We start from the raw sequence: 24,553 nt of genomic DNA, 5'->3' as shown, positions 1-24,553 counted from the left end.
ATGCTTACCTGATAAATTCCTTTCTTCTGTAGTGTGATCAGTCCACGGCCCGCCCTGTTTTTAAGGCAGGTAAATATTTTTTAATTTATACTCCAGTCACCACTTCACCCTTGGCTTTTCCTTTCTCGTTGGTCCTTGGTCGAATGACTGGGAGTGACGTAGAGGGGAGGAGCTATATGCAGCTCTGCTGGGTGAATCCTCTTGCACTTCCTGTTGGGGAGGAGTAATATCCCAGAAGTAATGATGACCCGTGGACTGATCACACTACAGAAGAAAGGAATTTATCAGGTAAGCATAAATTATGTTTTTTTGTAAAATGTTCCACAGTCCTCCATAACATATGGGATATGTTTCCCGCCACTAGGGGGAGGTCAAGAACCCATATCAGAGCTTAACCTCTCTTTTCTCTGTCGTGTTCTTGACCTCGTAAGAGAAATTTGAGAATAGAGGTTGTCCCATCTACTTGCTTATGGATTTAAATTTGGGAGCTCAGACCAATGTGAGACCCAAAGTCCCTGGGGTGTATCATTTACAAAGAAGATAGCAGAGAAACTTCACAGCAGCTGAATGACACAGGGACATAGGAAATAACTGTGCACATTACAGGGTATTCCCAACAGGAAATCAGCCATAACTACCATCAGGCGTCGCAGGGACTCGTCCCTAGCCTCTGAGGGACACAGGTTTTTACTACTGCAATCCTCTGCGGTACTTGATACCTTCACAGGATAGGCTTTCTATTGGATACTGTTGCAGCTGCATTGCAAAGAATTTGACATGCCTGGTAAGCCAGTTGGAGGGGTGCTGCGTAAGGTAAGTGACTTTACACAGCACACACACAGCCCAGAGGCTATTTGTAGGTACTCTAACAAGTACAGCATAACGAGGGGACTTAGCTTGCTCTCCTCATGACACACTTTTTTTCTTTTGTTCAATTCCCTACCTACCCTATTCTTATCAGGGACATAGCCAAGTAACGCTGTTGCACTTCACAGCCCTCTGGCAACTCTGGGAAAATATTTATGGCACTTTCTATAAAATAGGTGCCTGGCCCTTTAAGACAACCATAAATGCTCAGTTAGCTAATCAATAGAGGAAACTCTGATTGTGCAGGAGAGTATTTATTAAGCTTGGTGCACATTATATACTTTTATTACACTCAAGATTATTATTATTATTATCGGTTATTTGTAGAGCGCCAACAGATTCTGCAGCGCTAATGGCTTTCAAGCTTTCTCTGAGGTAAACTGGCTTCTCTACCGTGGTAGCCCCGCCCCCTCAGCTTCCCAGGTCTTACTATCTACTCAGGGGCTGTTACTAGAAAGAATTCAATTAAAAAAAAATATAGGGCTGTATTTTCTAAAAGCTATTTAAAGGGACATTATACACTAGACTTTTTTCTTTGCGTAAATGTTTTGTAGATGATCCAATTATAGCCTATACAGTTTTTCTCTTTCCTAAGATATGGAGAGTCCACAATGTCAACAATTACTAGTGGGAATATCACTCCTGGCCAGCAGGAGGCGACAAAGAGCAGCACAGCAAAGCTGTTAAGTGTCACTCCCCTACCCATATTCCCCAGTCATTCTCTTTGCCTCTGTCAATGGAGGAGGTGAAGTTTCTGGTGTCTGAAGAAAATTGGATTTTTTCGCTTCTAGCAAGCATTTTCTCTTGTAAGGTGTATCCAGTCCACGGGTTCATCCATTACTTGTGGGATATTCTCCTTCCCAACAGGAAGTTGCAAGAAGACACCCACAGCAGAGCTGTCTATATAGCTCCTCCCCTAACTGCCACTCCCAGTCATTCTCTTGCAACTCTCGACAAGATAGGAAGTATCAAGAAATATGTGGTGACAGTGTAGTTTTTACCTTCAATCAAGAGTTTGTTATTTTTAAACGGTGCCGGCGTCGTACTGTTTTACTCGCAGGCAGAAATTAGAAGAAGAATCTGCCTGGAGGTTGATGATCTTAGCGGTTTGTAACTAAGGTCCATTACTGTTCTCACACATAACTGAAGAGTATGGGAAAGACTTCAGTTGGGGGAACGTTTTGCAGATTACCTGCCTTGACGTATGTTCAGTATATTTATTTCTAGAGAGATAATAAGATCTAGAAAATGCTGACAGAGCCTTGTATAATTGAGGTAAGCCTGATGCAGTGATTTAACAACGACTGGGATCATGCTTACAAAAAAGGGTAATATTCATGTTAATACTCATATTTCTTAGTGACAAAACGTTTACATGTTATATAGAAAGAACGTTTTTTCTCTGAGGGTGATAAATCGTTTTTTGGGGCCTAGTTTCCACATGGCTAGTCAGATACTCCTAGGAGTATTTTCTTAAGGCCCTCTGACATCAAGTGCATGGTTGGAGGGGCCTATTTTCGTGCTCTAGATGCGCAGTTCTTATTCAGACTGAGACATCCAGCTTCCCTAAAGGAGTCCTCTAGCATCTGAGGACCACTATAGAGGGCTTATTTCTTCCCTAAATCATATTCGAGGGCAGGTAGGAGCCACAGCAGAGCTGTGGCAAGGTGTTTAACTGTTTATTAATGTTTTTCAAATCCGGTTTGGGGCCTAAAGGGTTAATCATCCATTTGCAAGTGGGTGCAATGCTGCTTTAGTCCCTTATACACACTGTAAAAATTTCGAAGAGTTTACTACTTTTTAACACTGTTTTGCAGTTTATGTGATAGTTTTTTTCTCTCTTAAAGGCACAGTACCGTTTTTGTTTAATTGCCGTTTCACATTTATTAAAGTGTTTTCCAAGCTTGCTGGTCTCATTACTAGTCTGTTAAACATGTCTGACATAGAGGAAACTCCTTGTTCAATATGTTTAGAAGCCATTGTGGAACCCCCTCTTAGAATGTGTACCAAATGTACGGAAATTTCTATAAGTTATAAAGACCATATTATGGCATTTAAAGATTTATCACCAGAGGTTTCTCAGACTGACAAAAGAGAGGTTATGCCATCTAGCTCTCCCCACGTATCAGAACCTATAACTCCCGCTCAAGTGACGCCAAGTACATCTAGCGCGTCCAATGCGTTTACCTTGCAAGACATGGCGGCAGTTATGACTAATACCCTCACAGAGGTATTGTCCAAACTGCCAGGGTTACAGGGAAAGCAAGACAGCTCTGGGGCTAGAACAAATACAGAGCTTTCTGATGCTTTAGTAGCTATGTCCGATATACCCTCACAATGCTCCGAAGCCGTGGCAAGGGAGTTGCTATCTGAGGGTGAGATTTCAGATTCAGGGAAGACGTTACTTCAGTCCGATTCTGAAATGACAGCCTTTAAATTTAAGCTTGAACACCTCGGCTTATTGCTCAGGGAGGTTTTAGCAACTCTGGATGACTGTGACCCCATTGTAGTTCCAGAGAAATTGTGTAAAATGGACAAATACTTTGCAGTGCCTGTTTACACTGATGTCTTTCCAGTCCCTACGATGTTTTCGGAAATTATTACTAAGGAATGGGATAGACCAGGTGTTCCGTTCTCTCCCCCTCCTGCTTTTAAAAAGATGTTTCCCATAGATGTCGCTATACGGGACTAGTGTCAGACAGTCCCTAAGGTGGAGGGTGCTGTTTCTACCCTAGCTAAGCGTACAACTATCCCTGTCGAGGACAGTTGTGCCTTCTTAGATCCTATGGATAAAAAATTGGAGGGTCTCCTTAAGAAATTTTTTATCCATCAAGGTTTTATTCTCCAGCCTCTTGCATGCATTGCCCCAGTTACTGCTGCAGCGGCTTTTTGGTTCGAGTCTCTTGAGGAGGCTCTACAGGTGGAGACCCCGTTTTGATGATATTTTAGACAGGATTAAAGCTCTCAAGTTAGCTAATTCCTTTATTTCTGACGCCGTTTTTCATCTAACCAAACTAACGGCTAATAATTCAGGTTTTGCCATTCTGGCGCGTAGGGCGCTATGGCTTAAGTCCTGGTCAGCAGACTTTACTTCAAAGTCTAAGCTTCTTAACATCCCCTTCAAAGGACAGACCCTTTTCGGGCCGGGCCTGAAGGAGATCATTTCTGATATTACTGGAGGAAAAGGTCACGCCCTTCCTCAGGATAGGTCCAATAAATTAAGGACCAAACAGAATAATTTTCGTTCATTTCGAAACTTCAAAAGTGGCGCAGCTTCAGCTTCCTCTAATTCAAAACAAGAGGGAAATTTCGCCCAGTCCAAACCAGTCTGGAGACCGAACCAGGCTTGAAACAAGGGGAAGCAGGCCAAAAAACCTGCTGCCGCCTCTAAGACGGCATGAAGGAGTAGCCCCCGATCCGGGACCGGATCTAGTAGGGGGAAGACTTTCTCTCTTCGCCCAGGCTTGGGCAAGAGACGTCCAGGATCCCTGGGAATTAGGATTGTTTCCCAGGGATATCTTCTGGACTTCAAAGCTTCATCTCCAAAGGGGAGATTTCATCTCTCACAATTATCTGTAAACCCGATAAAGAGAGAGGCATTCTTACGTTGTGTTCAAGACCTACTGGTTATGGGAGTGATCCACCCATTTCCAAGGGAGGAACAGGGGCAGGGCTTCTATTCAAATCTGTTTATAGTTCCCAAAAAAGAGGGAACTTTCAGACCAATCTTGGATCTCAAGATCCTAAACAAATTTCTCAGGGTCCCATCCTTCAAGATGGAGACTATCCGAACCATCCTCCATATGATCCAGGGTCAATATATGACTACTGTGGACTTAAAGGATGCTTTATCTCCACTTTCCGATTCACAGAAATCATCATCAGTTCCTCAGGTTCGCCTTCTTAAACAGGCATTACCAGTTGGTGGCTCTTCCCTTCGGGTTAGCCACGGCACCAAGAATCTTTACGAAGGTTCTAGGATCCCTACTGGCGGTTCTAAGGCCACGGGGCATAGCGGTGGCTCCTTACCTAGACGACATTCTGATACAGGCGTCGACTTTTCAAATCGCCAAGTCCCATACGTACATTGCTCTGGCCTTTCTGAGGTCTCACGGGTAGAAGGTGAACGAAGAAGAGTTTCACAAACTCACAAGAGTTTCCTTCCTAGGAACACTGATAGATTCAGTAGAAATGAAAATTTTACTGACAGAGGTCAGGTTATCAAAGCTTCTAACTTCCTGCAGTGCTCTTCGTTCCACTTCTCGGCCGTCAGTGGCTCAGTGTATGGAAGTAATCGGCCTAATGGTAGCGGCAATGGACATAGTTTCGTTTGCCCGCCTACATCTCAGACCACTGCAACTTTGCATGCTCAATCAGTGGAATGGGGACTACACAGATTTGTCCCCTCTGCTAAATCTGGATCAAGAGACCAGGGATTCTCTTCTCTGGTGGTTCTCTCGGGTCTATCTGTCCAGGGGAATGAGTTTCCGCAGGCCAGAGTGGACTATAGTGATGACAGATGCCAGCCTTCTGGGCTGGGGCGCAGTCTGGAACTCCCTGAAGGCTCAGGGTTCGTGGACTCAGGAGGAAGCGCTCCTTCCGATAAACATTCTGGAACTGAGCGCGATATTCAATGCTCTTCAGGCTTGGACTCAACTAGCTGTGGTCAGGTTCATCAGATTTCAGTCTGACAGTATCACGACTGTAGCCTATATCAACCATCAGGGGGGAACAAGAAGCCCCCTGGCAATGTTGGAGGTGTCAAAGATAATTCTATGGGCAGAGATTCACTCTTGCCATCTCTCAGCTATCTATATCCCAGGAGTAGAGAACTGGGAGGTGGACTTTTCATCCGGGGGAGTGGGAGCTCCATCCGGAGGTATTTGCCCAGCTGATTCAACTATGGGGCAAACCAGAACTGGATCTGATGCCGTCTCGTCAGAACGCCAAGCTTCCTTGTTACGGGTCCAGGTCAAGGGATCCCCAGGCAGCGCTGATAGATGCCCTAGTCCTTGAGCCTGGCTTATGTGTTCCCACTATTTCCTCTCCTCCCTCGTCTGATTGCCAAGATCAAGCAGGAGAGAGCTTCAGTGATTTTGATAGCACCTGCGTGGCCACGCAGGACTTTGTATGCAGATCTGGTGGACATGTCATCCCTTCCACCATGGACTCTGCCGCTGAGGCAGGACCTTCTACTTCAAGGTCCATTCAAACATCCAAATCTAATTTCTCTGCGGCTGACTGCTTGGAGATTGAACTCTTGATTTTATCAAAACGTGGTTTCTCCTAGTCGGTCATTGATGCCTTAATTCAGGCTCGAAAGCCTGTCACTAGGAAAATCTATCATAAGATATGGTGTAAATATCTTCATTGGTGTGAATCCAAGGGTTACTCATGGAGTAAAGTCAGGATTCCTAGGATATTATCCTTTCTCCAAGAAGGATTGGAGAAGGGATTGTCAGCTAGTTCCTTAAAGGGACAGATTTCTGCTCTGTCTATTCTTCTGCACAAGCGTCTGGCAGATGTTCCAGACGTTCAGGCGTTTTGTCAGGCTTTAGTTAGAATCAAGCCTGTGTTTAAACCTGTTGCTCCGCCATGGAGTTTGAATTTTAGTTCTTAAAGTTCTTCAAGGGGTTCCGTTTGAACCTCTGCATTCCATAGATATCAAGCTTTTATCTTGGAAAGTTCTGTTTTTGATAGCTATCTCTTCGGCTTGAAGAGTTTCAGAGTTATCTGCCTTACAGTGTGATTCCCCTTATCTGATCTTTCATGCAGATAAGGTAGTTTTGCGTACCAAACCTGGGTTTCTTCCTAAGGTGGTATCTAATAAGAATCTGATATCAATCAGGAGATTGTTGTTCCGTCACGTGTCCTAATCCTTCTTCAAAGAAGGAACGTCTATTACACAATCTTGACGTGGTTCGTGCTTTAAAGTTTTATTTACAAGCTACTAAGGATTTTCGTCAAACATCTGCATTTTTTTTTGTCTACTCTGGACAGAGGAGAGGCCTAAAGGCTTCGGCATCTTCTCTTTCTTTTTGGATGAGAAGCATAATCCGTTTATCTTATGAGATGGCTGGCCAGCAGCCTCCTGAATGAATTACAGCTCATTCCACTAGAGCGGTAGCTTCCACATGGGCTTTTAAAAATGAGGCCTCTGTTGAACAGATTTGTAAGGCGGCGACTTGGTCTTCGCTTCATACTTTTTCTAAATTCTACAAATTTTATACTTTTGCTTCCTCAGAGGCTATTTTTGGTCGAAAGGTCTTGCAGGCAGTGGTGCCTTCCGTTTTAAGTTCCTGCCTTGTCCCTCCCTTCATCCGTGTCCTAAAGCTTTGGTATTGGTATCCCACAAGTAATGGATGAACCCGTGGACTGGATACACCTTACAAGAGAAAACAAAATTTATGCTTACCTGATAAATTTCTTTCTCTTGTGGTGTATCCAGTCCACGGCCCGCCCTGTCACTTTAAGGCAGGTGTTTTTTATTTTTAAACTACAGTCACCACTGCACCCTATAGTTTCTCCTTTTTTCTTGCTTGTCTTCGGTCGAATGACTGGGAGTGGCAGTTAGGGGAGGAGCTATATAGACAGCTCTGCTGTGGGTGTCCTCTTGCAACTTCCTGTTGGGAAGGAGAATATCCCACAAGTAATGGATGAACCCGTGGATTGGATACACCACAAGAGAGAGAAATTTATCAGGTAAGCATAAATTTTGTTTTTGGGTCTAGCCGTAGTCTACTTCAATCTCTTCAGTAAGGTAGTTGTGGCTTTAAAGCAGTTAGGAACTTGTGAGGTGGGCCTTGCTGCGTTTCCCTAACATATTGCTGCCTTTGGTAAAGAAAGCCAGAGTAGGTTTACTCTGTTCTTTTTTCCCCCACAGGTCTCTTTAAGGAGTGTGCATCCTTTCACGCCTTGTGAGCTGTCTGCCTGCCGGACAGCTGGAATTGCAGGAAAGTGCTGTTGGTCTTCTAGGTTTGGGAGACTGGCACTGCAGGGGTTAATAAAGAAGCCCTCTGCAGAATTTTTGGGACTGGATCCTTAGGTTTTACTTTAAAGTGAAGGTCAATTTTGATGAATTGGTGCCCGGTTTTTAATAATCCTATTAAAAATAAGGGCACTTTAATTCATCAAAATTGACATTTCACTCTTTTTCTTAAAATACTTACCCTTTAATCTTCACAGCCTCTCCAGCGATTCCCCCGGCCGCCTCTGCTTATTCTGGACATGGCTTTACAAGTATCTTCTGTTTACATGTTTGTCTATATGTGTTGCTTTCTAGTAAGTAAGGCCACATGATAGGCTAAATAGGTGTGTATGCTTATATATACTACGTACCAATGTTTGTCATGTACAGATTTATAACTTTGTATAAACTTATGTATGTTTTTATATATTTTAAGATTCACAGAAAAAAAAAAGTTTGGATATTCTGTCTGATTATTTTTTTTTTTTTATCATTCAAGAGATCAAAAGTTTTTGTTCTCTTTGAAGCAGACTTTTACTCATTGATTAAGAATTTGGAAGATATGGGAATAATTAATCCCAGTACCAGTATCGTCTCAGGTTCAAGTGTTTCACCCAAATTTGTTTATTGTCCAAAGGGATTTAGTTCTGTCCTAAATTTAAAAACCCTAAACATGTTTGTCAAGGTTCCCATTTCTATAATGAGAACATTATAGACAATGTTACCCTTTATCCAAAAGGGTCAGTTTATGGCTACTACAGACCTCAATAATGCATATCACTTTCAGCTTCTGAGCTTTACTAGTGCAAGCCTATTCCCTGTCACTAACTATTGCTCACAAGTAGGGCTGCACGATTAATCGCGGATGCGGTTTTAAACCAAGATTAATTGTCACTGTTTTAAAACCGCAAGAGTATGCAATTTCCCCCCGCCCCTTTGACGTCACCTATGAAGTCCTGGACGGCTGCCGACTTACCGGGGAGCGTTGTGGCTTATGCGGGTTACAGGGAGGGGGATGCGTGCGCTGTGGCTGATGCGGGTTACAGGGAGGGGGATGCGCGCTGTGGCTGATGCGGGTTACAGGTAGAGGGGTGTGCTGGGACTTATGTGGGTTGGGGGCTGATGGTGGTTACAGGCAGTGGGGGGCTTATGATGTTAAAGGGGGTGCTTATTGGGGGTTACAATGGGAGCTGATGGCTCTGTGGCTAATGGGGTTACAGGGAGGGGGGTGCGCGCGCTGTGGCTGATGCGGGTTACAGGTAGGGGGGTGCGCTGGGACTTATGTGGGTTGGGGGCTGATGGTTGTTACAGGCAGTGCGATACTTATGTTAAAGTGGGTGCTTATTGGGGGGTTACATTGGGAGCTGATGAGACTTATGTAGGTTACACAGGGGGTGTTATTGGGGGTTACAGTGGAAGCTGATGGCTCTGTGGCTAATGGGGTTACAGGGAGGGGGGTGTGCGCGCTGTGGCTGATGCGGGTTACAGGGAGGGGGTGTGCTGGAACTTATGTGGATTGGGGGCTGAAGGTGGTTACAGGCAGTGCGGTACTTATGTTAAAGGGGGTGCTTATTGGGGGGGTTACAGTGGGAGCTGATGGGACTTATGTAGGTTACACAGCGGGTGCTATTGGTGGTTACAGTGGGAGCTGATGGGGCTTATTTAGGTTACAGAGGGGGCTTATGGGGGTTACAGGGGTTGCTGATGTGAAAATTGCGATTTCCCCCCTCCCCATATCGTCCAGCCCTACTCACAAGCTTCTATTTTTATTTAAAGCTTCTATTTTTATTTTAAGATAATAGTCTGAGAATCAATGTACCTAAAAGCTCATTATATCCTGCTATAAGTGTGGCATTTATAGACGGAACTTCGCAAAGTAAAGATTGAGGGCGTGTATCTCCCTACAAAAGGCTCTATTTCCATCAGTAACTCCGTACTTGGAGATGCGGATTCTTATGGTAACTGCTTCAGACGCAGTTCCTTTTGCCTCTCTACACAGACCTCTTTTTTGTCTGCTACCTCTGGTCAAATAATGTTCTACATTTGGAATTACAGATTGCTTTGGATTTCTCCGTCAGGCAATCTTTTTCTTCCTTTGTCAGTCATAAGCAATTGTGCCGACGGACACCAGTCTCTCAGGCTGGGGGCGGTCTGGTTTACTCAAAGAGCGCAAAAAAGTTTGGTCTCCTCTAGAGGCAAGGTTACTAATTAATATTCTACAACTTTGAACGATTCTTCATGGCGCTGGCCTACGTAAATCGTCAATAGGGGTACCCAAAGTCCACTGACCATGCAGGAAGTGTCTCGAGACCCTGTCTTAGGCAGAGAGAAATAATTTCTCCCTATCCGAAATTCACATACAGGGGTACACAACTGGGAGATGGATTATCTCAGCAATATCATAAAATTTGGAAGGCCTATTTAGAGTGGTGTTCTTCCAATCGATCTTCTTGGTATTACTTTAGGATTTCTAGAATCCTTTAATGTTACAGGATGGACTTGTCAAGGGTTTGTCCGCTAGTTTCCTAAAGGGTCAAATTTCTGCCTTCTATCTTCCTTTTCATAGGAAGTTGGCTAAAGTTGTAAAACCTATTTCTCCACCCTGGAATTTGAATCTAGTTATTTGCGTATTACAAGGTTCTGTTGACATTATTCTGTCGTGTAGGAAAGTACTTATGTTAACAATCTCTTCCGCAAGGAGAGTTTCTGAATTGTCAATGTCTTGTGATTTTTTTGATCATTCACAAGGATAAGGCTGTACCAAATATATGAATTCCTTCCTATGGTAGTTTCTACAGAAAAATATCAGTGAAGAAATTATTCCTTCATTGTGTCCAGATCCTTCTAACTCTAAGAAGCAACTGTTACAGTAATGAACAAAAAGCTGCTACGGTAGGGTTGACTTCTTGGCTTAAACAATTAGCAAGGCTTACTTGGTGATGGGAAAGTCGCCTCCTAAGCGTATCACAACTCTTTCTACAAAAGCCTTTGTAACATCATGGACATTTAAAAATGATGCATCTTTGGAGCAGACTTGTAAAGCTGTCACATATTCTTCTCTGCATACTTTTTCCAAATGTTATCATTTTGATGTCTTTTTGCTTCTTTGCAAGCAGCTTTTTGACAGGAAAGTCCTTCATTGTCGGCTAAATAGGAACTGCCAGAAAAATTCCAACCCATTCCCTAATATAGACCATCTGCTTTGGTATTAATCCCATATGTTATGGAGGACTGTGGACCATCATCATTTTATGAAAGAAAACAAAATTTATGCTTACCTGATAAATTATTTTCTTCCGGGATGATAATGGTCCACAGGCCCTGCATTTTAGCCACCAATCAGCAAGCACTACCCAGGTGCTAAACCAAAAACGGACCGGCTCCTAAGCTTACAGTCCTGCTTTTTCAAATAGATACCAAGAGAACTAAGTAAATTTGTTAATAGGAGTAAATTAGAAAGTTGCTTAAAATTGTATGCTCTATCTGAATCATGACAGAAAAAAATGTGGGTTTCTTATCCCTTTAAAGATACCCAATTAGTAACTGAATATGAACACTACATGATTGAGAGGTTTATGCTTAAAGGGACAGTTCACCCAAAAATGTTCTCCCATTTAAATTGTTCCCAATGTTCTAATTTCCCTGCTGGAGTTTATTAAATTGTTTACAAGTAGCTCCTTTACCCCTATTATGCCCTTTGAAATAGCTGATTAAGCTTAACCTATACTGAAAATTTTGATACTGTAGTCTCGGCTATTGAATAGCCTAAGTAAACACAGCTAGCAGAAGAAATTAAACTCCCGGTGGGGTTCAGGATAGTTATGTAATAAAATGATAATTTTCCATTGTTCTCTCTAATTATTTAGCTTTAGTTTTCCAGACAAATATAAGATAAGGAAGCAAGTGTGTGTACACAAAGTGATAACATTATGAGTTATGATATTACCTAAAGCTCAACCCACTGTAATAGGCTGTAGTTTCAAAGCACAAAACCAGCTACTTTATATACACAAATAAACCTGAAAATACAATTTCTCATACATTTTATACTCTGCAGCTGGTATAACAAGTCATTGAAAATACATTCATATAAAAACAATTTTACAGTGTACTGTCCCTTTAAGGATTAAAGCAATTTGACACTGTTTGTATGCATTGTCCCTTTTCATTAATCCTGTTTAGACAGTACATTTATCTCTCTAAAAATAGGTAAAAGCTTGTGTACATGTGACCTGTAGCAAGCTGGAATGGGAGGTATCTTGAATAATTCTGGAGAATACTCTGAGGCATAAGGCATATACTCTTCGCATTTGAACTTTCATTACTTAGTCTACAAAGATGTTGACTTATTGATTAGATCTAAATATTTTTCCTAAATTAATTTTCTAATTTATAGTTTAAAAATGTAAAAATAAAAAAGTCAAAATGTTTATGTAGTGTGTAGCTTATATTAAACAATATTTAAAGAGGAACTCGAGTCAAAATAAACCTTTATGATTCAGATAGAACGTGCACTTTTAAGACACTTTAAAATGTATTTCCATTATAAAATTTTGCTCAGTCTTTTTATGTTCACACTTTCTGTGGAACAAGATCCTACTGAACATGTGCACAAGCTCACAGGTTATATGAATACTAGTCTGTGATTGGCTGCTGTCTGTCACATGATACAGGAGGCCGGAAAATAGGAAAAAAAATATTTTGTCAGAAAAAAAATCTACTGCTTATTTGAAATTGAGTAGGTGGTTAAATCATTCTTGTTATTATGCACTTGTTATTTATGCAATTCTACTGCATTAAATGGTCCTTTAATTCATAAATGTATCCTTTTTATCATCTTCAGTGACTTCGAAAGCAGCAACAGTAATGCAAGACAATCCCGAAATTATGCCAGAATTAACCACCTTTATCTCTTCTCTGCATGTTGGTCTCCATAAGAGCCATGCAGATACTTCTGCAGATTTTAATATTGTTGTTGAAAAGCACGCAAGCGTTTATTTAAAACGAAGAGCTGAACGCAGTTCAAAATATAAGGAATATGTTCCAAAGCCATATGATACTCGACTGGATTATAAGAAGTCCCTTTATACTGCACCAAAAGATAAGAGCCGCATTGCTATTCCTTTAAAAAATTATATTTTCGGATCTGAAGCATACACATTACCAGTTGACAGAGCAAAAGAACTGATCAAAGCAAACCAACAATTTCAGCAGTTTAGTCCAGTGTCTGATTATGAACCCATAGAAGAAGAGGAAGTTACAAAGCCTGTCAACAACAAAAGACTGAGCCATGCTACTGAAGTTGTCAATGAACAAGCAACTTCTCGCGCAGACTACGATCTAGATAAATTAAATGGTCTCATAAACCTGATTCAGAGTCGAAAACAGAATTCTTTTACCAGTTCTGAGCCAGAGGAAACTTTAAGTAGTGGAATAAAAAGAAAAATTGAAAGCAGTCCAGAAAACCAATGGAAACACCTCAAAAGGGAAGAAACTGCTTACAGTCAAGGTAAGTTTAAAAGTTTTAAAAATAAAATGGTGTTTGTACATCAGGGGTCAACAAATCTGTTTAAATTGTATGAGACAGTAAGAATATTTAGGAGCCAGACAGTGGTATTTGTATATGGAGAATAGCCCAAAAAGTTAGGAGCCAGGAGTAAAATTCTAGGAGCCAGTGACTCCCAGGCTCCTGGGTTTGTCAAGCCCTGTTGTACATCATACACTACTTTATATAAATTACATTTGTATGTAGTTATATACAAATTAGTTGTTCAGTGGTGAATAGAGTGCAAAAGCACCAATACTTTGTAGAATGTTGTGCCAAGTTAGGAACATATGTACATAAGCTTGTGCTTTGATTTAATTGATCACTGTGCTGAATGTTGCAAGGTTATAAATCATTTAAATTGCAATATTTTATTTTGCTTTTATGGCGATTACATTTTGAATTTTGATGTCCCTTTTTAAATATCTCAATCCACTCAATATATTTGTCAGCTATTCATGGCAGGGTTTTCTGCAGATTTGTATTTATATAGTCATCAATTTAGTATGTATTACAGTGGTTTACGTTGGAATGTTACATATGTTCTACAGGTAAATTTATAAAGTAGTTGGTTTATTATCACTTTAAAGTTATCCAAAGCACAAATTACTTGCATCATTTAACACAAATTGATGATAATTTGTCCAACAAATCTAGAACAACTTTAATATTAGTTGATTTTCAACTGAATATTGTCTTAAATTATAGCCATGTGGTCATTAAAATCAGCCAGGTGGAGTGCTTATAAAATAGGTCCTGTACAGAACACTGCATGGTTTGTAGTTACTTTAAATCTTAGAGAGCTTGACAAACTTTTTTTCACTTTCTGCGATGAGATTTTTTTAATGAATATTTTTCTGCAAGTAATTTTGAAATGAAATTTGATTTTAAACTAGGCAGTTACACTAAAGCACCAACTAAATTGCAATGTGTTGATCAACTGGAAAGTAAGCAGTTTTTAAAGTTTTATAATATATTGCATTGAAAATTAGCTGCAGAAAAAAATTAATTGTTATGTTTTTAAAATTTCTCAAATATTTTTTTTCTTTGCTATTGGTCTAACATTACATAATTGGACTAGAAGACTAGGTTAAATAAATAAAAATATTATATATATATATATATATATATATATATATATATATATATATATATATATATATATATATATATAATATGTGTAATTAATGCAGGGACATGGCAGATTTGATAATTTTACTACTAAAAATTGCCATGTTATGTGGCTGCATCATTTGCTGCATTAGTTGACATTACAAAGTATGGCATGTGTCTGCAGGAATATGATTTATTTTTTTTGTTTACAAATAAAAGGAAAATGCTTTCTATCATCTTAGACAATTATAACCTAGTTTATGGCTTCATTTATTAATAAACACCAGTAATTCACATCAAAGGTGTCATCTGCTAGGGTAATATAAAGTAAATTAGGTCTGATGTTAATAATATTTTGTGAAAATGGTTTAAATGTTAGATACAGAAACACTTGTGAGCAACCAATGTAGACACTGGTATCTTTTGTTAAGTTCAGTTATTGGGGTATGCTAAACGTATATAAATAATTATTTCACTACATTTTAAAAATGTTCCAAAGCAAAACTGAACTGAAAACCACTGCTTTCAATATGTGACAGATGTATAATGTGTTACACACACTAGTCACTAAACAGTACAAGGCTAAGCAGTACCATGCCCAAAAAATACATTGCAGCAATCATTGTTAGCCATAGGATGGAGGTTAAGCAGTGCAGCCACTGTGATCAGATATGCACTGTGAGGCACGCAGAGGTGAGGAGGAGGAATTGACACACAGTTTTTGTAAAGTAATTTCACAGCATGCAAAGAGAAACGCTCAGCTCAATGCTCTGCACCTGTAATGTTTGGGCTCAATCTTTCTGCAGGCAGGCTGCATTTTCTGCAATGAGATTGCAGTATGTTCTGCCTTGGGGGACAAATGTAATACCCACTTATGAGCCAGACAGTCTTGTGGCACAAGCTAAGGATTTATTTATTCCAGGAAGCTATATAAAATGGAGATTGGGGTCAATTTGTAGAAGCTTCATGACTTCTGTAACTGCTCAACTTCGTTATGCTGAAATACTACATTGCAGTCAAATTTGTAATTTCACTCCAATGCACATTTGACTTCTAAAGTCTTCGTTTTCTATCTATGTTGTCTTCTAAAATGTTTGCCTCTAAAGTATTATTCTTACTTTATAAGTTTGACATAAACTAAATTAGGAACGTTTTTACTTTTTTGTTGAATTTTTTCCCCCCTGTTTTCTCTAAAATAGAACAACCAGCTGAAACTTCACATTCCATGACATCATTTATAAGTGCTCTTGGTGGCCAAGATACTGATCTGAGGCAAGAAAACGCTGATCAGAGTATTGCTGAAACTGCTGATTTTATTAAATTACTTTTAGCAACTCTTGCTGATTCTAATGCAAATGTGTCACCAGAAGAGTCTATGAACAAAGTGGCGGGGATTGCAACTGATAGCACAAATGAGGATATAGGGCTAAATAATGAAATGGCAATGGACATTGTATCAGATAGTCCTGATCAAGAAGAAAATGCTGGTCATGGAAGTGAAAAAAGTGTCCAGGAAAGCAGTGCAACAATTTTAAGTAATTCTGCGGAGGTTGACCTCCAAACTGAGGAAACATGTCACTATCCTGAAAATATAGAACCCAGAACTCCGGTAAGAATTTACTTGTTCATATATTTTTTTTCTCCAACATAGGTGTGTCCGGTCCACGGCGTCATCCTTACTTGTGGGATATTCTCTTCCCCAACAGGAAATGGCAAAGAGCCCAGCAAAGCTGGTCACATGATCCCTCCTAGGCTCCGCCTACCCCAGTCATTCTCTTTGCCGTTGCACAGGCAACATCTCCACGGAGATGGCTAAGAGTTTTTTGGTGTTTAAATGTAGTTTTATTCTTCAATCAAGAGTTTGTTATTTTAAAATAGTGCTGGTATGTACTATTTACTCTGAAACAGAAAAGAGATGAAGATTTCTGTTTGTAAGAGGAAAATGATTTTAGCAACCGTTACTAAAATCGATGGCTGTTTCCACACAGGACTGTTGAGATGAATTAACTTCAGTTGGGGGAAACAGTGGGCAGACTTTTGCTGCTTGAGGTATGACACATTTCTAACAAGACTTGGTAATGCTGGAAGCTGTCATTTTCCCTATGGGAACCGGTAAGCCATTTTCTTAGTTTAGTATAAGAATAAAGGGCTTCACAAGGGCTTTAAAGACTGGTAGACATTTTTCTGGGCTAAAACGATTACTTTATAAGTATATTTAGTGGATTATAACTATAAATAGTTCTTTTAATCTTGGGGATGTATTAAAAAAACGGCAGGCACTGTATTGGACACCTTTTTCACTGGGGGCCTTTTCTAGTCATAGGCAGAGCCTCATTTTCGCGCCACTAATGCGCAGTTGTTTTTGGAAAGCAAGGCATACAGATGCATGTGTGAGGAGCTAAGAACCACTGAAAAAGCTTATTGAAGGCGTCATTTGGTATCGTATTCCCCTCTGGGCTTGGTTGGGTCTCAGCAAAGCAGATACCAGGGACTGTATAGGGGTTAAATGTAAAAACGGCTCTGGTTCCGTTATTTTAAGAGTTAAAGCTTTCAAATTTGGTGTGCAATACTTTTAAGGCTTTAAGACACTGTGGTGAAATTTTGGTGAATTTTGAACAATTCCTTCATACTTTTTCTCATATTCAGTAATAAAGTGTGTTCAGTTTAAAATTTAAAGTGACAGTAACGGTTTTATTTTAAAACGTTTTTTGTGCTTTGTTATCAAGTTTATGCCTGTTAACATGTCTGAACCATCAGATAGACGATGTTCTGTATGTTTGGAAGCCAAGGTTCCTCCCCATTTAAATATATGTGATGAATGTGACATAGTGTCCAAACAAAGTAGGGACAATGATGCCACTGATAATGATGTTGCCCAAAATGATTCCTCAAGCGAGGGGAGTAAGCATGGTACTGCATCTTCCCCTTCTGTGTCTACACCAGTCTTGCCCACACAAGAGGCCCCTAGTACATCTAGTGCGCCAATCCTTCTTACTATGCAACAATTAACGGCTGTAATGGATAATTCTATTAAAAACATTTTGTCCAAAATGCCCACTTATCTTCAGTTGCTCTGTTTTAGATACTGAAGAGCATGAGGACGCTGATGATAATGGTTCTGACATACCCTCACACCAATCTGAAGGGGCCAGGAGGGAGGTTTTGTCTGAGGGAGAAATTTCAGATTCAGGAAAAATTTCTCAACAAGCTGAACCTGATGTTATTACTTTTAAATTTAAATTAGAACATCTCCGCGCTCTGCTTAAGGAGGTGTTATCTACTCTGGATGATTGTGACAATTTGGTCATTCCAGAGAAGTTATGTAAGATGGACAAGTTCCTAGAGGTCCCGGTGCCCCCCGATGCTTTTCCTATACCCAAGCGGGTGGCGGACATTGTAAATAAGGAATGGGAAAGGCCCGGCATACCTTTTGTTCCTCCCCCTATATTTAAAAAATTATTTCCTATGGTCGACCCCAGAAAGGACTTATGGCAGACAGTCCCCAAGGTCGAGGGGGCGGTTTCTACTCTAAACAAACGCACTACTATCCCTATAGAAGATAGTTGTGCTTTCAAAGATCCTATGGATAAAAAATTAGAGGGTTTGCTTAAAAAGATGTTTGTTCAGCAAGGTTACCTTCTACAACCAATTTCATGCATTGTTCCTGTCACTACAGCAGCGTGTTTCTGGTTCGAAGAACTAGAAAAGTCGCTCAATAAAGACTCTTCGTATGAGGAGGTTATGGACAGAGTTCAAGCACTTAAATTGGCTAACTCTTTTATCTTAGACGCCACTTTGCAATTAGCTAGATTAGCGGCGAAAAATTCAGGTTTTGCTATTGTGGCGCGCAGAGCGCTTTGGCTAAAGTCTTGGTCAGCGGATGTGTCCTCCAAGAACAAATTGCTTAACATCCCTTTCAAAGGTAAAACGCTGTTTGGCCCTGACTTGAAAGAGATTATTTCAGACATCACTGGGGGAAAGGGCCACGCCCTTCCTCAGGATAGGTCTTTTAAGGCTAAAAATAAGCCAAATTTTCGTCCCTTTCGCAGAAACGGACCAGCCTCAAATTCTACACCCTCTAAGCAAGAGGGTAATAGTTCTCAAACCAAACCAGCCTGGAGACCGATGCAAGGCTGGAACAAGGGTAAGCAGGCCAAGAAACCTGCCACTGCTACTAAAACAGCATGAAGTGTTGGCCCCCGATCCGGGACCGGATCTGGTGGGGGGCAGACTCTCTCTCTTTGCTCAGGCTTGGGCAAGAGATGTTCAGGATCCTTGGGCGCTAGAAATAGTTTCTCAAGGTTATCTCCTGGAATTCAAGGAACTACCCCCAAGGGGGAGGTTCCACAGGTCTCAATTGTCTTCAAACCAAATAAAAAGACAGGCATTCTTACATTGTATAGAAGACCTGTTAAGAATGGGAGTGATTCATCCTGTTCCATTAGGAGAACAAGGGATGGGGTTTTACTCCAATCTGTTCATAGTTCCCAAAAAAGAAGGAACATTCAGACCAATTTTAGATCTCAAGATTCTAAACAAATTTCTCAGGGTTCCATCGTTCAAGATGGAAACCATTCGAACAATTCTTCCTACCATCCAGGAAGGTCAATTCATGACCACGGTGGATTTAAAGGATGCGTATCTACATATTCCTATCCACAAGGAACATCATCGGTTCCTAAGGTTCGCCTTTCTGGACAAGCATTACCAGTTTGTGGCACTTCCATTCGGATTAGCCACTGCTCCAAGGATTTTCACAAAGGTACTAGGGTCCCTTCTAGCGGTGCTAAGACCAAGGGGCATTGCAGTAGTACCTTACTTGGACGACATACTGATTCAAGCGTCGTCTCTGTCAAAAGCAAAGGCTCATACGGACATTGTCCTAGCCTTTCTCAGATCTCACGGGTGGAAAGTGAACATAGAAAAAAGTTCTCTGTCCCCGTCAACAAGAGTTCCCTTCTTGGGAACAATAATAGACTCCTTAGAAATGAAGATTTTTCTGACAGAGGCCAGAAAATCAAAACTTCTAAGCTCTTGTCAAGTACTTCATTCTGTTCTTCTTCCTTCCATAGCGCAGTGCATGGAAGTAATAGGTTTGATGGTTGCGGCAATGGACATAGTTCCTTTTGCACGAATTCATCTAAGACCATTACAACTGTGCATGCTCAGACAGTGGAATGGGGATTATACAGACTTGTCTCCGACGATCCAAGTAGATCAAAGAACCAGAGATTCACTCCGTTGGTGGCTGGACCTGGACAACCTGTCACAGGGAATGAGCTTCCGCAGACAAGAGTGGGTCATTGTCACGACCGACGCGGTCTGGGAACCCCTGAAAGCTCAGGGTCTATGGTCTCGGGAAGAATCTCTTCTCCCGATAAACATTCTGGAACTGCGAGCGATATTCAATGCTCTCAAAGCTTGGCCTCAACTAGCAAAGGCCAAATTCATAAGGTTTCAATCAGGCAACATGACGACTGTTGCATATATCAACCATCAGGGGGGAACAAGGAGTTCCCTGGCGATGGAGGAAGTGACCAAAATAATTCAATGGGCGGAGAATCACTCCTGCCACTTGTCTGCAATCCACATCCCAGGAGTGGAAAATTGGGAAGCGGATTTTCTGAGTCGTCAGACTTTCCATCCGGGGGAGTGGGAACTCCATCCGGAAATCTTTGCCCAAATAACTCAATTATGGGGCATTCCAGACATGGACCTGATGGCGTCTCGTCAGAACTTCAAGGTTCCTTGCTACGGGTCCAGATCCAGGGATCCCAGGGCGACTCTAGTAGATGCACTGATAGCGCCTTGGACCTTCAACCTAGCTTATGTATTCCCACCGTTCCCTCTCATTCCCAGGCTGGTAGCCAGGATCAATCAGGAGAGGGCTTCGGTGATCTTGATAGCTCCTGCGTGGCCACGCAGAACTTGGTATGCAGACCTGGTGAATATGTCATCGGCTCCACCATGGAAGCTACCTTTGAGACAGGACCTTCTTGTTCAAGGTCCATTCGAACATCCGAATCTGGCTTCACTCCAACTGACTGCTTGGAGATTGAACGCTTGATTTTATCAAAGCGTGGGTTTTCAGATTCTGTCATTGATACTCTTGTTCAGGCTAGAAAGCCTGTAACTAGGAAAATTTACCATAAAATATGGAAAAAATATATTTGTTGGTGTGAATCTAAAGGATTCCCATGGAACAAGATAAAAATTCCTAAGATTCTATCCTTTCTACAGGAGGGTTTGGAGAAAGGATTATCTGCAAGTTCTTTGAAGGGACAGATTTCTGCTTTATCTGTTTTACTTCACAAAAAACTGGCGGCTGTGCCAGATGTTCAAGCTTTTGTTCAGGCTCTGGTTAGAATCAAGCCTGTTTACAAACCTTTGACTCCTCCTTGGAGTCTCAATTTAGTTCTTTCAGTTCTTCAAGGGGTTCCGTTTGAACCCTTACATTCCGTAGATATTAAGTTACTATCTTGGAAAGTTTTGTTTTTGGTTGCAATTTCTTCTGCTAGAAGAGTTTCAGAGTTATCTGCTCTGCAGTGTTCTCCTCCTTATCTGGTGTTCCATGCAGATAAGGTGGTTTTGCGTACTAAACCTGGTTTTCTTCCGAAAGTTGTTTCTAACAAAAACATTAACCAGGAGATAGTTGTGCCTTCTTTGTGTCCGAATCCAGTTTCAAAGAAGGAACGTTTGTTACACAATTTGGATGTAGTTCGTGCTCTAAAATTCTATTTAGAGGCTACAAAGGATTTCAGACAAACATCTTCTTTGTTTGTTGTTTATTCTGGTAAAAGGAGAGGTCAAAAAGCAACTTCTACCTCTCTCTCTTTTTGGCTTAAAAGCATCATCCGATTGGCTTATGAGACTGCCGGACGGCAGCCTCCTGAAAGAATCACAGCTCACTCCACTAGGGCTGTGGCTTCCACATGGGCCTTCAAGAACGAGGCTTCTGTTGATCAGATATGTAAGGCAGCGACTTGGTCTTCACTGCACACTTTTACCAAATTTTACAAATTTGATACTTTTGCTTCTTCTGAGGCTATTTTTGGGAGAAAGGTTTTGCAAGCCGTGGTGCCTTCCATCTAGGTGACCTGATTTGCTCCCTCCCATCATCCGTGTCCTAAAGCTTTGGTATTGGTTCCCACAAGTAAGGATGACGCCGTGGACCGGACACACCTATGTTGGAGAAAACAGAATTTATGCTTACCTGATAAATTACTTTCTCCAACGGTGTGTCCGGTCCACGGCCCGCCCTGGTTTTTTTAATCAGGTCTGATGAATTATTTTCTCTAACTACTGTCACCACGGTATCATATGATTTCTCCTATGCATATTCCTCCTTTACGTCGGTCGAATGACTGGGGTAGGCGGAGCCTAGGAGGGATCATGTGACCAGCTTTGCTGGGCTCTTTGCCATTTCCTGTTGGGGAAGAGAATATCCCACAAGTAAGGATGACGCCGTGGACCGGACACACCGTTGGAGAAAGTAATTTATCAGGTAAGCATAAATTCTGTTTTTTTGTGGTTAAATAATTTTACATAAGGTAACCTGTAGTTTATAAGAATATTTTATGTTAGGGATGCACCGATACTAGTCTTGGTACTTGTGCAAATGCACCGATACTTAAACCTATACCTCCAGATCTTATATCTTACCCATACGCCATCTTGTGGCATTTTTTCAAACTTCATGTTCCCATTTCATTTTAAGCTGGAGTAGACTTAACTAAAAATTGTTCACTTCTGTTCTGCCAATAAAAACTGCTGTTATTTGTATTATTGTACGTCAGAGTTTTAGGGGAACTTACCAAGGCTGGATACAACATATCACCCACAAGTATTCTAACCTCAGCTGGAGCAAAATTATACACCTGATACGAGATCTCGGGAACAAACTGTCAGCTCACACAAATGAAGTGTAACAATTGTTCTGTTTATTGCCCGCCCACAATGCGGTTATATAGATTACATCACAAACATTGTCAATTGACATAGATGGGCTTCATACACGCCTCTTTATTACAATATCCTCAGTGGAAAATAACACTTTAAACAAATAATTGTTTATGCAAAAGGCAAGAAAACTGTAGACATTCAGCCTTGATATACGATAACAAGAAATTTAGTGAGACCATGTTGATACAAACGTCAGTAGACTAAAGTTGAGAATAACAAAAGCAAATATATTGAGAACAACAATAGTTCAGTATTTATAAAGAAGCTGTCTTAAATCATTTTTCTGTATTGTGTTTGAGAAACTGTTACATGAAATTAAAAAAAAAAGGATCAGTAATTGGTATCGGCGAGTATTTGAAAAAAAGTATCGGTACTTGTATTCGGTCTTTAAAAAATGGTATTGGTGCAACCCTAATTTATGTTTACAAGACACGCATAGTATCTCTGTGTGCATACATAATATATATGGTATGCAAATTTATAATGTTTTTATTATTGCTTTTAGCCATATTCAAAAAGTGCCAGCCCTTGCCCCAGCACTCCTATTGAAACGGTCTACCAACGACAGTGCTCTAGTTCAGACAACGTGGATGGTGAAATGCTCTGGAAACTTATTCCAATTACAGGTAACAAACACTGACTGTGTTCATCCTGATTTGGAAGCTAAAACAATAGTAGTGCTTTACAGAACAAGGCTTGACAAATGTTCTTGCAAACCTCCCCTTTTCTCTTATTTCTGTCTCTCACCCTTTTCTTTTCTCTCCTCATTGTTTCCCCTCCCTTCTCTCCCTCCTTCCCATTCCCACCTTCACTTTGTTTTACTTCACGTTTCTGTAAATAATATAGAGGTATCTTCTCATTCATTGTAATGTGTTAGAGCATTTTCTTATTGCATACCTTGAAACCTAAAAATTGTCATCTCTCTTAATTTGTAAACAAATTTGTAGAGACCGGATGTTATATATGTGCCATAATGCTCCTATAATTTAAAGGAACAGCCTAGTCAAAATTCAACTTTCATGATTCCAATAGGGCATGCAATTTTAAACCACTTTCCAATTTATTTGTATCATCAATTTTCCATCTTAATAAGAGGAGAGTCCCTGTTTCATTCATTACTTGTGGGAAATAAGAACCTGGCCTTCAGGAGGAGGCAAAGACCCCCCAGCCAAAGGCTTAAATACCTCCCCACATTTCCCAGTCATTCTTTTCCTTTCGTTACAGGAGGTTTGCAGAGAAGTGTCGGAAAATTTGGAGTAGTCTCTTATGGAGGGTAGTACTCTTCAAAATGGGACTGGAGTTTTAAGTATGTCTGTCAGCCTCTCAGTGAGAGCATGGATGAAAGTTAGAGTCCGGAGATGCAGGGAGTGTCATCTCTGCAAAACCATCCGGACTCCTGTTAACAGCTCCTTGGCAATCAGCGTTGACGAGTTTCGCTGCCTGCCTTTATTCACTCAAGTCCATGTCAGGAGCGATGCTACTAACCTGTCACACTTGAAGGGCCGTATTCCTGTTCCACGCCATAGATTCTGGTAAGATTGTTTCATTTATACACATGTAACACAAGAAGACGGGGTCACAGTGTGTCTCCTTTTATCTGTATAGAATCAAGGGTTAATATTCCTGGAAAGGGAAATATTGGACATGCTACGTCATGTGTGAGATGAGGCTTTAGCAATGTGTGAACAGTCAGGTGGCGAGTGGTGCAACCTTTTTTTTTGGCTTGTTTTCTCTATAGTGCAGGGGCGATCCTGCATGGCACTCAATGTGACTGGGTGTGGCCTCTTCAACTTCTTCTTTCCTGATCGGCATTTGTGGGAGACGTAACGGTTTCTCCGTGGTCCGGGTCATAGGAGGTGGTGAGTGCCCCAGCCATTGGTGTATAAAGGTGCCATTTAATCTTAGTCCGTATTAAAGGCGCAAGCTATGGAGGGCTCTGACATGTTAGAGGATACTCCCTCTTTAATTAAATCTCATACCTGTGTTTATTGTGAGGAGGAAAAAGGTTGATCCACCTGCTCAACTGTGTTCCACATGCTTTGATAAGTTTGCAATATCTAAAAAGAATAAAATATTTAGTACTACTGAGCCGTCCACCT

General features: G+C 41.0%; 1 protein-coding gene across 1 annotated transcript in view; it reads left to right on the top strand.

Annotated features, from left to right (window-relative positions):
* Positions 1-24,553, top strand: part of TASOR (transcription activation suppressor) — a gene marked incomplete in the record, with an annotated part of 188,224 nt that overhangs the window by 45,126 nt on the left and 118,545 nt on the right. Inside the window, 3 exon segments of the mRNA XM_053720850.1 lie at positions 12,678-13,343; positions 15,692-16,101; positions 22,960-23,080. Of these exon segments, the coding sequence (XP_053576825.1) occupies positions 12,678-13,343; positions 15,692-16,101; positions 22,960-23,080 (1,197 nt within the window).

This window comes from Bombina bombina, chromosome 7, assembly GCF_027579735.1.
Source record: "Bombina bombina isolate aBomBom1 chromosome 7, aBomBom1.pri, whole genome shotgun sequence".
Classification (NCBI taxonomy): domain Eukaryota; kingdom Metazoa; phylum Chordata; class Amphibia; order Anura; family Bombinatoridae; genus Bombina; species Bombina bombina.
This window is presented reverse-complemented; position numbering and strand designations above follow the sequence as displayed.